This window comes from Amblyraja radiata, chromosome 15 (assembly GCF_010909765.2).
Source record: "Amblyraja radiata isolate CabotCenter1 chromosome 15, sAmbRad1.1.pri, whole genome shotgun sequence".
In the NCBI taxonomy this organism is placed as follows: Eukaryota; Metazoa; Chordata; class Chondrichthyes; order Rajiformes; family Rajidae; genus Amblyraja; species Amblyraja radiata.
The window spans coordinates 13,369,450-13,383,788 of NC_045970.1; the positions used below are offsets into that span (position 1 = coordinate 13,369,450).

Here is a 14,339-nt window from a genome sequence, read left to right on the forward strand (position 1 = left end):
CTTATCTGTTGCTTCAATGTGGTTGGCCCAAGATATAAATGGTAATATTTACACCATGCAATGTGAAGGTCTCAACCATTCCCACTTTGGCACCATCGATGCTCATTGGGACATGCACTCCCGCACGCTTCCTGAAGTTGCCAACTAGTTCCTTCCGATTGCTGACATTGAGGGGTAGAATGGTGTCTGACACCATGTTCTCTATCTCCTTCCTGTTTCCGTCTCCTCATTGTTCATGATCCAGCATGCCACAGTGATGTCATCTGCAAACCTGTAGATGGAGTTAAAGCCAAATGTGGCCTCACAGTTGTAAGTGCATTGGGAGTATAGTAGGAGATTGAGAACTCTTCCTTGCGGGCACTGGTGTTTAGAATTATCAGGGAGGATGTGCTGTAATGTTTTAAAATTAAAAAAACATAAAAACAAAGATGTACTTAAGTGGTCTTTTTCAAAAATGCAATGAAAACTCAGTCAACCTATGATTAATATCGCAAATCTTCTGTTGGCTAACCATTCGATCAAACTCATGGGTCATTGGAAGCACCCTTTCTTTCAGCATATCCTGGATGGATTCACTTGTGGGGAGACTAGTCTTTAAGGCCTTTCAAACTGTATGGCCAGTATCATTGAATCACTGAATGTCCTAGACTTGCTGGACCGTAAAAAACTTGACCCACAGATTGTCAGCAGGAAAATCAGAGATTTTAAACTTTTAGAATTAAATAAAATTCACAATATTCACAGCATCATTCTTTTTTAAAGCATTAGCAATTATGAAAATGCTGTCAGGTCATCACATACATTAGGATTTACAGGTAAAACCATTTATGCTTTTTGATTAGTTTAGATTGAGTTTTGTTTATTATTGTCACGTGTGCCGAGGTACAGTGAAAAGCTTTTTTTGTTGCATGCTACAAGTCAGAAAAGACGATACATGATTACAATCAAGCCGTCCACAATGTGCAGATACAGGATAGAGGGTATAATGTTTAGTAGTAAGATTAAACGAGAACTTACCAGTTTGAAGTTTGATCATTATTTTATGAGGAGTAACGTTGAGGGAATACGTGAAGAACCCCGCCAGGACGCATGCGTGTCATTCTTCAAAGCAGCGGTGTGAAATCACAGTTAACTGTAATGACTAAACATAGTAAGATTAGAGAAGAGATACCAGTTGAGTATATGATCAAGGGTGGGAGCGGAGGGCACGTATTCCCTCAACGTTACTCCTCATAAAATAACGATCAAACTTCAAACTGGTAAGTTCTCGTTTAATCTTACTATTTTGCTTCGGAGTCGCGTGAGTGACTACGTGAAGATTTTAAAGCTCTGTGATTTCATGCCGTGGAAACGAGTCCATGCATCACATCTGCCTTGATTATGGGGAGAATAGTGTTAACATCATTAGACATCAATACGATATTGAAAAAACAACAATAAATTTATTAACACCAAATTATAGCCCCTATTTATGGGGTAAAATTATATTACAGAACTTAAAATTGTTTCTGCAAATGTTCCAGGTTCAATTAATGGTTTGTTATAAAATCGTTGGAAAGTTTTCTCCGTAGACCATCCTGCTGTCTTGAGGATTTGGTCCATAGGAACATCCAACTTCATAGCTGCCGATGCAGCTGCAGCCCTGGTGGAGTGAGATTTTAAAATGTTAGTGTCTACTCCAGCCTTTATTAGGACCTGTTTTAGCCATCTCGAGATGGTCTGGACTGTCACTGTTTTGTGTGGCTGTTTGTAGCTGATTAAAAGTGCCATTTCTTTGCCTCTGATGATCTTAGTATACTCCATATATAATAGTAAGTGTGTTACAATACAGAGACGATCATCTGTCGGGTAGGCCCTGAATTCTATTTTTAGGCCTGCTGACCCCTGTCTGTTCTGTTTGACTAATTCATTGATGTGAAAAGTTAAATTTCCAGATGAAATAGCCATGTTGTCCAGCCTTAGTTTCTGTAGCGACTGGACCCTTTGTGCCGTGACCAAGGCCATCAGCATGACTGTTTTCATAGTCAGTTTCTGTAGGGACAGAGCTGTAGCTGGAGACCAGTTTCTTAACATGGTCAGTACAATGCTCACATCCCATATTTGGGAGTACCTGGTTCTTGGGGGATTAACATTAAAAATGCCCCTCATGAGTTTGGTTACCAGGGGGTGTGTCCCAACAGAATGCCGCTCTGTTCCTTGCCACAGGTATGTTGACAGAGCACTTCTGGCGCAGTTGATGGCACTATAACTGAGCCCCTCGTCGTAATGAAGGAATTCCAGAACAGACGGGATGTTCATAGATCTGTGGGTGATGTTATTGTTGTGACAGTACATTTCCCATTTCTTGATGTACACCAAGTACTGTTTTTTGGTGGACTGTCTGTGGGCCGCTGAAATAATATCCACTGTTCGGTCTGTCAGTCCCAGGTGTAGTAGAGGTGCTTTTAAACTCTACAAATTAATAGGTTTGTATAATTATGACATGGGTGACTTTCCCTTGTTACGGGATGAATCAGTAAATTAGGTCTATGATGGATGGTGATGCATGGTTCTAATGTCGAGTATCACCGGGAACCATGGTTGAGTAGGCCAATCGGGTACTATCAAAATACCAGAACAGTCTTGCTGTATTTTCCTTAATACCCGACTGATGAGGCAGAAAGGAGGGAATGCATAAATAAACAATTTCCCCCAATGCAGCGAAAATGCATCTGTTGCCGCTGCCCCAGGGTCTGGTTCCCATGAAACATAATTCGATAACTGGTGATTGAGCCTGGATGCGAATAGATCGATATCTGGTGTTCCATACCGTGCTGTAATTTCAGCAAATACATTTTTATCCAACATCCATTCAGTGTTTTCGGTGAATTTGCGTGACCTGGTGTTTTCCACTAAATTTAGTTTACCTGGTAAGTAGGTAGCTGATATCCAAATATCTCTCTGGATACACCATTGCCAAATTGTGTTGGCCAGATTGTCACATAATGTCCATTTGTTTCCACCCATATGGTTGATATATGCTACCACGGTGGTGTTGTCAATTTGTAGTCTAACATGCTGGTGATATAACCCAGAACAATATGACTTAAGGCCATGGAATGCACTTAACATTTCCAGGTAGTTTATGCCCAGTGTTTGCAATAATGATGCCTCCTGTGCATTCCATCTCCCTTCACAGCTGGAGATGGAATTGGTAGCACCCCAACCAAGTGCACTGGCATCAGTTTGTAGTACTATAGACGGGTTGCTGATAATGATTGGATTGGAACAATGCCTAATGTTATCTTTCCACCATTTTAGTTCCATTATGGCCTCTGTTGGTAGCTTCATTGGTCTGTCAAAATGACCACCATTAATTTTGAGTGCTCGTATTTTAGCCCTCTGTAAATTTCGATAATGTAAAGGTCCGAATTGTGTGGCTGGAAACGCAGCCACTATTTTGCCAATTATTCTTGCTACCAGTCTGATGGATGGTTTAGTGATGTCAATGATTTTGCTGCAAGCCTCTATTAAGGCTGTAACCTTTTCTTTCGGCAAAGTCACTGACATGTGAACTGAGTTAATGGTGAACCCCAGATAATCCATTGTGGTTGAAGGCGTTAATTTAGATTTAACTGGATGGATGATAAACCCCAGTTTTTCAAATAATTGATTTGTGGCTGTTACCGCTTGTTTAGCCAATTCCAAAGTTTTGCCCACAATACGTATGTCATCTAGATATGCCATTACCATGTGTTTTTGTTTCCGCAGAAAAGTTAGGGCTGGTTTCAAAATTTTAGTGAACAGCCTGGCGGCTGACGTTAGACCATTAGGTAGTGCCCTGTACTGCCAGTGCTGACCCATCCAGTTGAATTTTAAATAACATCTGTGGTCACCTCTTATGGGTACTGTATAGTAAGCATCTTTTAAATCGATGCTTGCCATGTAGTAACCTTTGGAAATCAATTGTTTAGCAGTAACAAAGGTTTCCATCTTGAAATGAATATATTGTACGAAAGTATTTAAATGAGTCAAATCTATGATGATGCGGCAACCACCATCTTTCTTGTTTTTGATAAAGATATTGGACACGAATTCCTGTGATTCGTGTTGGGTTTTCTCAATTACTCCTTTTTTATAAAGCCGCTGTAGTTCAGCAGTGCTTTTGATTTTTCTTTGCCTGTAAGCACGAACATTCGGTTCGGTACATGCTGAACTGGAGGGTTATGTTTTTGTATAAATTCTATGGTATAACCCTGGATACTGCTTAAAATATAAGTGTCGGTAGTTAACTTATTCCATGCATCCAGATAGAAGTGTAATCTCCCACCAACCTCCATGCTCCCTTCAATTCGTAAGGAACCAGACCCACCTACCTCCATGGTTACCAGTGGTAGGTTTGTTACATTTTCGGCATCCTCCGTGGACGTTGAGGCGCCGGTGTCTGGGTCTGTAGTTGGGTCGGTGTTGAGGGTTTGCGCATTTTCCAGGAAGGCCGGTCTGGGCCATGGCCTAAAAAAGACCGATGTTGAGTGTTCCTGGCCTTCGAGCTTTCACCAGTTTGTCTTGGCCGACTGGTGGGTGCGTAGGGGTGCTGTTTCTGTCCGAAGTAGTTTTTGGACGTTGCTTTAATGAGCCCCAGGGTTTTAGCCTCTTCGTCAAGTTCTTTTACCTGTTTGGATAAGTCACCTGCAAATAGTAATATTGGTGGTTTGGAGGTTCCAGGTTTGCAGAGGCCTGCAAATTTGGGGTCTAAAGCCGGTTGGATGGCACTCTTCCTAATACTATTTAACTCGTATTGGGAGTTGCAAAATAAAGCCAGTACATCTTGGTGATCTTGTGTCATGTCTTGTTCGTTTAATGTGTGGGCGAAAGCCGTAATTCCCGCTGTTAGGACTTTCAGAACTTTTTGTAGTTTCAAGTCCCTGGCTCTGATTGATGCTCCGACATGTTTCCAAATACACTGGTTGACACCTAGTTGAACATTTAGTGATTTGCAGTTCCCTGGTGGTAAGTGTCTTGCTGTGGTGTCCAATATTGCCTGTCCTTGTAGCTGGTTGAATGACATGTAGTCGATACTTGCAGCTATTTTAGGCTCCAGGTTTTGGCCAGTTTGGTCAGGTTGAATGAATTGAGACACCATATCCAATAGGTTTTCTTGCACCCCATGCACACTAGGGGTATGTTCTGCACACCCCTCTTCAGGGTCAGCCCAGAATTGACCCCCCGTACTCCCCTCTGATGAGGGAGAAACACTGTGCAGCCCCACAAGAGGTACTGCTGTAGGACTTACTAGCTGCCCACTGTGACTAGGCTCCCTCTCCCGGAGCTTGCCACTTTGGAGTATTTGCTCCAACAGCCACTCCAACTGGCTCCTATGCTCTCGGGCACAGGCCACTCGCGGCTGCTCCTGTTCCTCAAGCCGCTCCAACCGGCTCCAATGCTCTCGGGCACTGGCCGCTCGCGGCTGCTCCTGTTCCTCAAGCCGCTCCAACCGGCTCCAATGCTCACGGGCACTGGCCGCTCGCGGCTGCTCCTGAAGCCGCTCCAACCGGCCCCAATGCTCACGGGCACTGGCCGCTCGCGGCTGTTCAAAGTCGGACTCATCGGAGTCAACGACTCTGTCAGTTTTTTGCTTCGCTTTACCGCCCGGCCGTGGTGTTGATTTGGCCGGTACGGGAGCGGGGAGGAGGGGGGCGCGGGGGCGAGGGTGGCGGCCTGCGGCATCATACATACATTAACCGCCCCCCACGCACAAACACACTAACCACTCCCCTTGATATTATATTAATATTATTCATTCGCTCCTTTTACCCCATCCCCCGCCCTATCCATTCACGCATAGCCCCCAACTGCACAGACGCGGCTGGAGAGAGAGAGGGGTAGACAGAGAGGGCAGAGATAGAGAGGGCAGATAGAGAGTGGGCGGAGACAGAGAGAATGCATAGACAGAGAGAGGGCAGAGAGAGAGGCAGAGAGGGAAGAGGGCAGAGAGAAGGAGAGGGCAGAGAGAGGGAGAGGGCAGAGAGAGGGAGATGACAGAGAGAGGGAGATGACAGAGAGAGGGAGAGGGCAGAGAGAGGGAGAGGGCAGAGACAGGGGGAGGGCAGAGACAGGGAAAGGGCAGAGACAAGGAGAGGGCAGAGGCAGGGAGAGGTCGCGGGCCAAGAGCCGAGGGCCGAGAGCCAAGAGTACAAGGCCCGACTTGCTCGTTCTTTCTGCGTCTTTTGAATAACCGGTGGGGGCTGGGGGGATTGGGGTGGGGGGTGTCACTCGCAGCGCGCGGAAGACGGCACAGAGCAGACCCATTGTGACGTCATCAGTGAATGGCAGTCGTTTTAAATTCAAAATGTTGTCATATTTTTAAACATGTACAGTAATAAGTCGAGAAATAAAGCTTGACAATTTCAGATAAGTATATTTTGGAGTCGACTGGTAAAATGTCAACCGGAATATGTAAACATTTTATCGTTGCCGCGTCATTTTTTTTCGCGCAGATGTAATAAACAAATAAACACACACACACATTCAAGATCAGACTTTTAATAGTTACTAGACCAAGTGGGGCCCGTTGGGTCCCATCCCCTCAACGCGCGATTGCAGGGGAAGGGGGGTGGCCTGCGGAGAAACATACACACTAACCACCGCCCCCACACACACACACACTAACCACCCCCCCAAATACACACACTAACCACCCTCACCCCCCCCCCCCCACACACACACACACACAAACACTAATCACCCTCCTTGATATTATATTAATATTAATCATCCTTTTATCCAATCCCCCGCCCTATCAACTCACGCATAGCCCCCAACTCGCAGGCGCGGCTAGAGAGGGAGAGCGAGGGGGGTAGAGAGAGCGGGCACAGAGAGAAGGAGGGCAGAGAGAGGGCAGAGAGAGAGGGGGGGCAGAGAGAGAGAGGAAGCAGAGAGAGAGGGGGCAGAGAGAGAAAGAGAGGGCAGAGAGAGAGAGAGAGAGGGCAGAAAGAGAGAGAGGGCAGAGAGAGAGAGGGGGCAGAGAGACTCATTGCACAAAATACTGCAAGTTGGTTTTCCTACTTAATTTTCATGACACAGGAGGCATCCATAAAGTCCACTGGGTCCACTCTTGCTCCCAGCAAAGTAATGCACACAATTTCATCAGTTCAATTTCCCCTCTCCTTATTCTCCTGTGCCTCTAGGAGAATTAATGTCTCTCACATGGTCATCAACTGCAGCCTTTTCATTCCTTTTCTTGGCTACTTACTTTAAAGAGAAATTTACAATAGCCGATTTAATCTACCAGCAGGCCTTTGGGTTGTGGAAGGAAACTGGTACACCCAGAAGACTCCCACGCAGTTACGGGAAGTATTTGTAAATGCCACGCAAGCAGCACTTGGTCAGGAACAAAGCCATACATCTGAAGCGACGAGGCAGCAAAACATATGCAGATGCTGGTTTACACCAAATGTAGACACTTGGAGTAACACAGCGGGACAAGCAGCATCTCTGGATAGAAAGAATGGGTGACTTGTCGGGTCGAGGCCCTTCTTCAATCTGAAGAACTAGTTGCTTTGGACAATCTATAATTCACAGTTACGTTGCAGTTTTTTTTACCTCAGAACGTTGGGCACAGTTGAGTAGAAACCTGCACCCCAGACTTTCCTAGTCTGCAGATAAACTTCTTTTGCCTCTTCTTGCATGAGTTTCTGTTTCAGTGTTTTGAATCGTTGCCGCTCCTTCTCATTAGCGAAATCTAAACTTGATTCCGCTCGTGCATTCAAATGCAGCTTTTCTATGACTGGCATTTCTAAAGAAGGCAAGAGAACAGCTAATTAATTTTTAACAACATGAATGCAATATATGAAGAAATATCACTGAAATAGGTGAAAATGAATTCCAATCATTTTAGGTACTGAAAGAGCCTGTTTGTGTAAATGACGGAAATAAAGCAATTTTTAACAACGTCGTATTGTTAGTTCACTCATCATGAACTTCCATCCTAACGAATGATACAGCTGCCTCAAGCAGCTCAACTAGATAATACTGAACAAAAAGATAGACACAGACTGAAAAAGAAGGGCCTCTGAAGAAGGGCCTCGACCCAAAATGTCACCCATTTCTTCTCTCCAGAGATGCTGCCTATCTCACTCGGTTACTCCAGCATTTTGTGTCTATTTTTGGTGTAAACCAATATGTGCAGTTCCTTCCTACACAAAGCAAAGTTCAGCCTTGCTATCTGAATGTTAAACTTCCCCTCTTCTTCAGAAATGTCTCTGAGTTAAAGATGGCTCACTTTCTCTCCAGCTCTGGGTGTGGCAATTCTATGGGTTGGCGATTGCAGATTATTGACCTCAGTCCACAGAAAACAAACAATGGCAAAACCATATGAGATCATACTTTGTTGAACAGATTTAGTACAAACACTCATGTGAATACAGATTGCAAGCATTTGTAGACACATTCTGATTACACACACGTACACAACTTCTTCTTTACTGTTCCTTTATTTATCCTCTATTCTACCTCCTTCAGTTCCTCTCTCCAATAAATGCCTCCTTTCCACTCTCATCCTTTCACTCACCACATCTTACCTCTTCAAAAGGATATGTTGGAGCCCTAGTGTTTGGACAATTATCTTTATTCTGATAAGACCAACGATGTGCAGAAGGGGAGAAAGATTTGCTCCATATGTGAAAATTTAGGAATCTGTGAATTGACAAAGTTCTGTGTCAAGGTACATCATAAAGTTTTCAAAAATTCTTCTATTCTCTTTCTAAGGCGCTGAGTATTCCGTCTAAGATTTTTAAAAGTTTTGCAGCAATTGGTTGCTGTGGGAGGCTTGCTCCATTCTGAAATGTTTGGGTTATCAGATGTTTTTCAGTCAACTACACAGCTATTGGAATAAGGCTCAAAATGTACAAAATATAGCACTACTTGATGTTTAGAAAAGAGGGTTTCAAATTTGGGAAGAAGCAGGCCATTTGGAGCCTTCAGCCTGTTCTGCCATTCAAAATGATCAAAGTTGATCATTTATCTCACTTAAATTTCCCACATTCCCTCCATTCCCTCGAATGCCATTGTGTCCACAAATGTATCTCCTTCTTCAATACATTCAATAAGTTGACCTGCAATTCCACAAGTTTACCATCCTCTGGGTGAAGAAATTTCTCCTTGTCCCTACTTCATTCCTAATTCTCTTGTTTTATGACCTGATACAGTTTCCTCACCGATCGGAAATATCCTCCCTGCATCTGGTTTGCGAGTCTTGTCAGAATGTTATGTTTCAATTAGATCTGCTCTCATTGTTCTACACTCCAGAAAATACAGACCTAACTGAACTAATCTTTCTTCACTTGACAGAGCTACTTTTTCAGAAACCTTTTTATATATCTCAAAGGCATATAAATCCCTTTGTAAGCAAGAAGATCAGAAATGCACATAATATTTAGGAGTGATCTCACAGGAAGGTCTTTATTGTACCATAAATGCAAAGTTTATAAAAGAGAATGATAAAGGAGGGAATGTGTAGGAAGGAACTGCAGATTTTAGTTTACATTTAAAAAAATAGACACTAAAAGATGGAGGAACGCAGAGGGTTAGACAGCATCTCTGGAGAAAAGGAATAGGTAAAGTTTTGGGTCGAGACCCTTCTTCAGAAGGAGGGAATTTGTGCTTGGAGTCAGGGGATGTAGACAAGGTACTAAACTAATACTTTGTATCTATGTTTTCACCAAGGAGGACAGGAGGGGAGTGCCATCTGTATTGAGAATACTGATATGCAAGGGCAGTTTGAGATTGAGGAGAGCATTAAGGTGGATACATCTCCAGTGCCTAATAGGATTTATCATAGGTTATTGAGGGAGGCAAGGAAGGAAATTGCAGGAATCTTAATGTCTTTGCATCTTCTCTAGCCACAGACAATGTCCCAGAAAACTAAAAGGTAATGTTGTCCCTTTATTTAAGAAGGAAAGTAGAGAAAATCCAGAGAATTATAGGCAAAGTATGGTTAGGAAAGTATTGGCGAGGATTCTACAGGATAGGATTTACTCTAATTTGGAGGAGAATGAATTAACTCGGAACAGCCAGCATGGCCCTGTATGAGGCAGGTCGTGCCTTACTAATTGATCGCAGTTTTTGAGGAGGTGATGAAGGTGATCAATGTGGGTAGGATGGTAGATGTTACCCAAATGGATTTTAATAAGGCACAGTGGCATAATGGTAAAGTTGCTGCTTTACATCGCCAATTCATGTCACCCAATTCGATCCTGACTGAGTGTGCTGTCTGTACAGAGTTTGTACGTGCTCCCTGTGCCTACGTGGATTTTCTCCGTAATTTCCTCCCAGGTTCCAAAGACGTGCAGGTTTGTGGGATATAACTAATGTATGGGCGATCTCTGTCAGCATAAACAGTGGGCCGAAGAGCCTATTTCCACATTGTATCTCTAAACTAAACTAATTTGATAAAGTCCACCATGGTAGACTGATCCAGAAGATGCATAGGATTAACAAAGGCAGTGATAGAAGACATAGGATTGTGGTAGAAGGACAATATTCAGGCTTGCTGGGGCTGTGGACCACGAGGAAAGAAGTGAAAGTATATAGTGGGATAAAGATCAGCTACAAGAATGGGTGGAGAAATAGCAGATGGAGTTTAATCCAAGCAAGTGTGAAGTGTTGCAATTCGGGTGGTTGAATACAAAGGTAAAATATATAATTAACAGCAAGGGCCTTACAGCATTGATGTACAGAGGGATCTTGGGATCCAAGGACACAACTCCTTTTAGTGGCAACACAAGTAGATAAGAGTGGTATAGAAGGCATATACTATGCTTGCCTTCATTGGGCGGGGCATTGGATTGTGTTCTCCGGAACACTGGAGGGCAGGGGAGACCTGATAGAAGTATATAAAATTATGAGAGGTATAGATAGGGTAGATAATCAAGAACTTTTTTTACAGGATGGAAATATCAAATACTAGAGGCATTGCTTTAAGGGCAACGATTAAAGAAAATGTGTGGAAGGATTGAGTGCCTGGAATGTGCTGACAGGGGTGGTGGTAGAGGCTGATATGGTAGTAATATTTAAGAGACTCTTGGGAAGACATGAATATTTAGGGAATGGAGCTATAGCTTATGTTCAGGCAAATAAGAATTGGTCTTGGCATCATGTTAGGGAAATAAATTGTGGGCCGAAGGACCTGTTCCTATGCTGTACTGTTCTATGTTCTTTGTTCTAAGCTTATAATAACGTGTCTGTCTCAGTGTATGAATTATCCATATTGACACAACCTAAACTCTAAATATTGTACATATTAATTATCTGTGTATTTCACTTACATTTGGAAATAATTACTGTTAACATGCCGATCAACTCATAAAAAATAATAATTCTCAATAATCAAGCAGTTTCAAATTGCAAATAAATATCGAAGAGGGAGTTTAGAAATGTAACCACTTTAAATCGATTAATCATGATTAATTATGGGTGGTTAATAATTAATACCTGATAAAGAAGAGCAGCCTTAATTATTACAAATGTAATCACTGAACCCATTCCAAAAGTGAGAATGGTCAAATGAGAATCTCAAAATCCCCATTGATGTAATAATACACTTGTAAACATTTATTCAAGCTCATATTATACTTGTGCAATTCCAAGACAAATCCTTCAATGGTAGTTAAAGAGGATGAGAGGAGTTAAAATGCTGGTGGGACGTGACAAAAAGAATGAGTGACGCAGGTCATGGAGCACGATCATTTATCATTGCTTGCATTCCTTCACATTCTCAACTGCTGTATCCTTTTCTTTCTCTTTTTCGTTATTGCATCTTTATTGTGGATTATTGTATCTTTATTGTATCGTTATCCACCTTAAGGTCTGGATATGGTAGATTATATGAAAACACAAACTATTCTGCAGGTGGTGGAATCTTTTCAGCATGTTTGATGCTACTCCTAAGTGCATACAATCAGTGTGCATTAGCCTTGCTATCAGCATCCTTTTCAACGTGTTTGCTACTGCTCTTAAGTGCATGCTCTCCGGATTCATAGAGGATGTCAACTTGATAGAATAGGTAATGGAGACTACCTTGGAGCATTCCACTCATCTCAGCCTGAGAAACGTTAGGAGTAAATTTGGTCCCACAAGCCAACTTCCTATAGTTAGAGTCCCTGACTGGCAAGTCCACATTCATTTTCAGTATTGGTGCATTATAGTTCAAGCTTACGGATCTTTATTTTTAACTGAGTGCTGGCAGGAATCAATTCCGTGAGTTGAAGCCAATGAATATAATTCACCGTCAACCATCTGTATTTTAGGTAACCTTATAATGCCTGTATAATTTCACTGTCTGAATAGAATTCAGGACTGGAATTATCCACTCACTGTACAAGATCTTAACCAGCACACCATGCAGCTCTTGTAAAAACACTGGAGAACAGGCAGACCCTCAGCCCACAATGACACGTGATGCTTGCACGTTCCTGCTCTATGTGTAGTTTCTTGCAATCACACACACCAGTTGGCCAGCTTTCCCCCTATTCTTTGGAGACTCATGCATCCAGAACCAACAGATGTCATCAATTTTGGATCTCTAATTGAAATGGAAAATGGTTCAGATGACTATCATGATAAAGAAACAGTGTGTGGTCCAAATCTGCACCATATACAGCAACACTACGAGCACCTCACACCTGAGACCCGATTCTGGCCTATTGAGAGAAAGCACCATTGCCAAAGAAGGCTCAACTGATCCCCTGTTCCATTCATCATCAGGCCAGACTACCCAATGGTGCTGGGAATCTAGGTCAGAGGAGTCAGGAAATTCAGCAAGAATTATCTCGCCAAGGCCTCCCTCATTTGTGCCAAAGATAGACACAAAATTCTGGAGTAATTCCATGGGACAGGCAGCATCTCTGGAGAAAAGGAATGGGTGATGTTTCGGGTCGAGTCCCTTCTTCAGTCTGAAACGTCACCTATTCCTTCTCTCCAGTGATGCTGCCTACCCCCGAGTTACTTCAGCATTTTGTGTCTATCTTTAGTGTAGACCAGCATCTGCAGTTCCTTCCTACTCATTTGTGCTGAGATTGACCATGGGCCCTGGGGGCAGTTCAAATTAGTCACAGATGTTGATCAATTTTTGGACACATCGTGGTTCCAAGCAAATGATGGTGATGTCGTCTGTATACAGGGAAGTTCTAAGCTGAGTATCACACTGCTTGGCATTGTCACTCCTTTAATTTTCGAGGTAACACACCAACAAGATAGGACAATGGTCTGAAGAAGGGTCTCGACCTAGAACATCGCATATCCATGTTCTCCATGGATGTTGCCTGACCTGCTAAGTTACTTCAGCACTGTCTCCGTATGAGTAAACTGGGCAGCCTTGTCTGATTCTGGATGTGATGGAGAAGTTTCCCATTTCCCACCCAATAACTTGGACGACGTAGCCAATGTCTGTGTGGGCCACTTGTATCCAACTCCTGATTCCCATTTTGGAGAGCATGTCCATCATGTCCTGTATATGCATAATATACTGTCACAGCTTTCTCTAGTCCAATCTGACCAGGCACATGCCCACTACCCCTTGCCCTGCACCAACCTACACATACGCCATGGTGTCCCTAAGCAGCACAAGGTTGTCAGAGATTTTCCAGCGGGTTACAGAGCAGGTCTAATCCAGAACACACTTGACCCCAATCTTACAATCCAGATTCAACTGTGAGATGGGTCACTAATCTCTGACATCCTACCTCTGCTTGTAAATGAGGGTGAGGATGCCCTTCTGAAATGCTGCCATCTAGAAGTATATTGTTAGATGCTTTCTGTATCCAATCCTGCAAAACCAAGTATAATTCAGTCTGTAAGTTGTCCGTCATGCTGGTTTATTGATCGCGAGGGAATGGATAGAATCTGTCAGCTCTTCACTGTGGGCCAGTCCCTCTCACTTGATGTAGCTTGTGCAGGTTATTTTTGAGTGCCAAGGGATTGCTTCAAAGGAAAGATACAACGTAATACTTCAAATAGTACATGAGATGGGTCACGGTGGTGCAGCGGTAGAGTTGCTGCCTTACAGCGAGTGCAGCACCGGAGACCTAGGTTTGATCCCGACTACGGGTGTTGTCTGTACGGAGTTTGTACATTCTCCCCGTGACCGGCGTTATCTGAGATCTTCGGTTTCCTCCCACACTCCAAAGACGTACATGTTTGTAGGCTAATTGGCTTGGTAAATGTAAACATTGTCCCTAGTGGGTGTAGGATAGTGTTAATGTGCGGGATCACTGGTCGACGCGGACCAGGTCGGCCGGAGGGCCTGTTTCTGCGCTGTTTCTCTAAACTAAACGAAATCTAAGGAGCAATAGGTGCTTACTGTA

The 14,339-nt window shown here is 43.3% G+C and overlaps 1 protein-coding gene across 1 annotated transcript in view; it reads right to left on the reverse strand.

The window, feature by feature from the left end:
- The window catches only part of lrrc27 (leucine rich repeat containing 27), a 96,092-nt gene that overhangs the window by 18,539 nt on the left and 63,214 nt on the right, over positions 1-14,339 (reverse strand). The window contains exon 7 of the mRNA XM_033034745.1: positions 7,582-7,774. Within this exon, the coding sequence (XP_032890636.1) occupies positions 7,582-7,774 (193 nt within the window). The remainder of the gene's footprint in view (positions 1-7,581; positions 7,775-14,339) is intronic.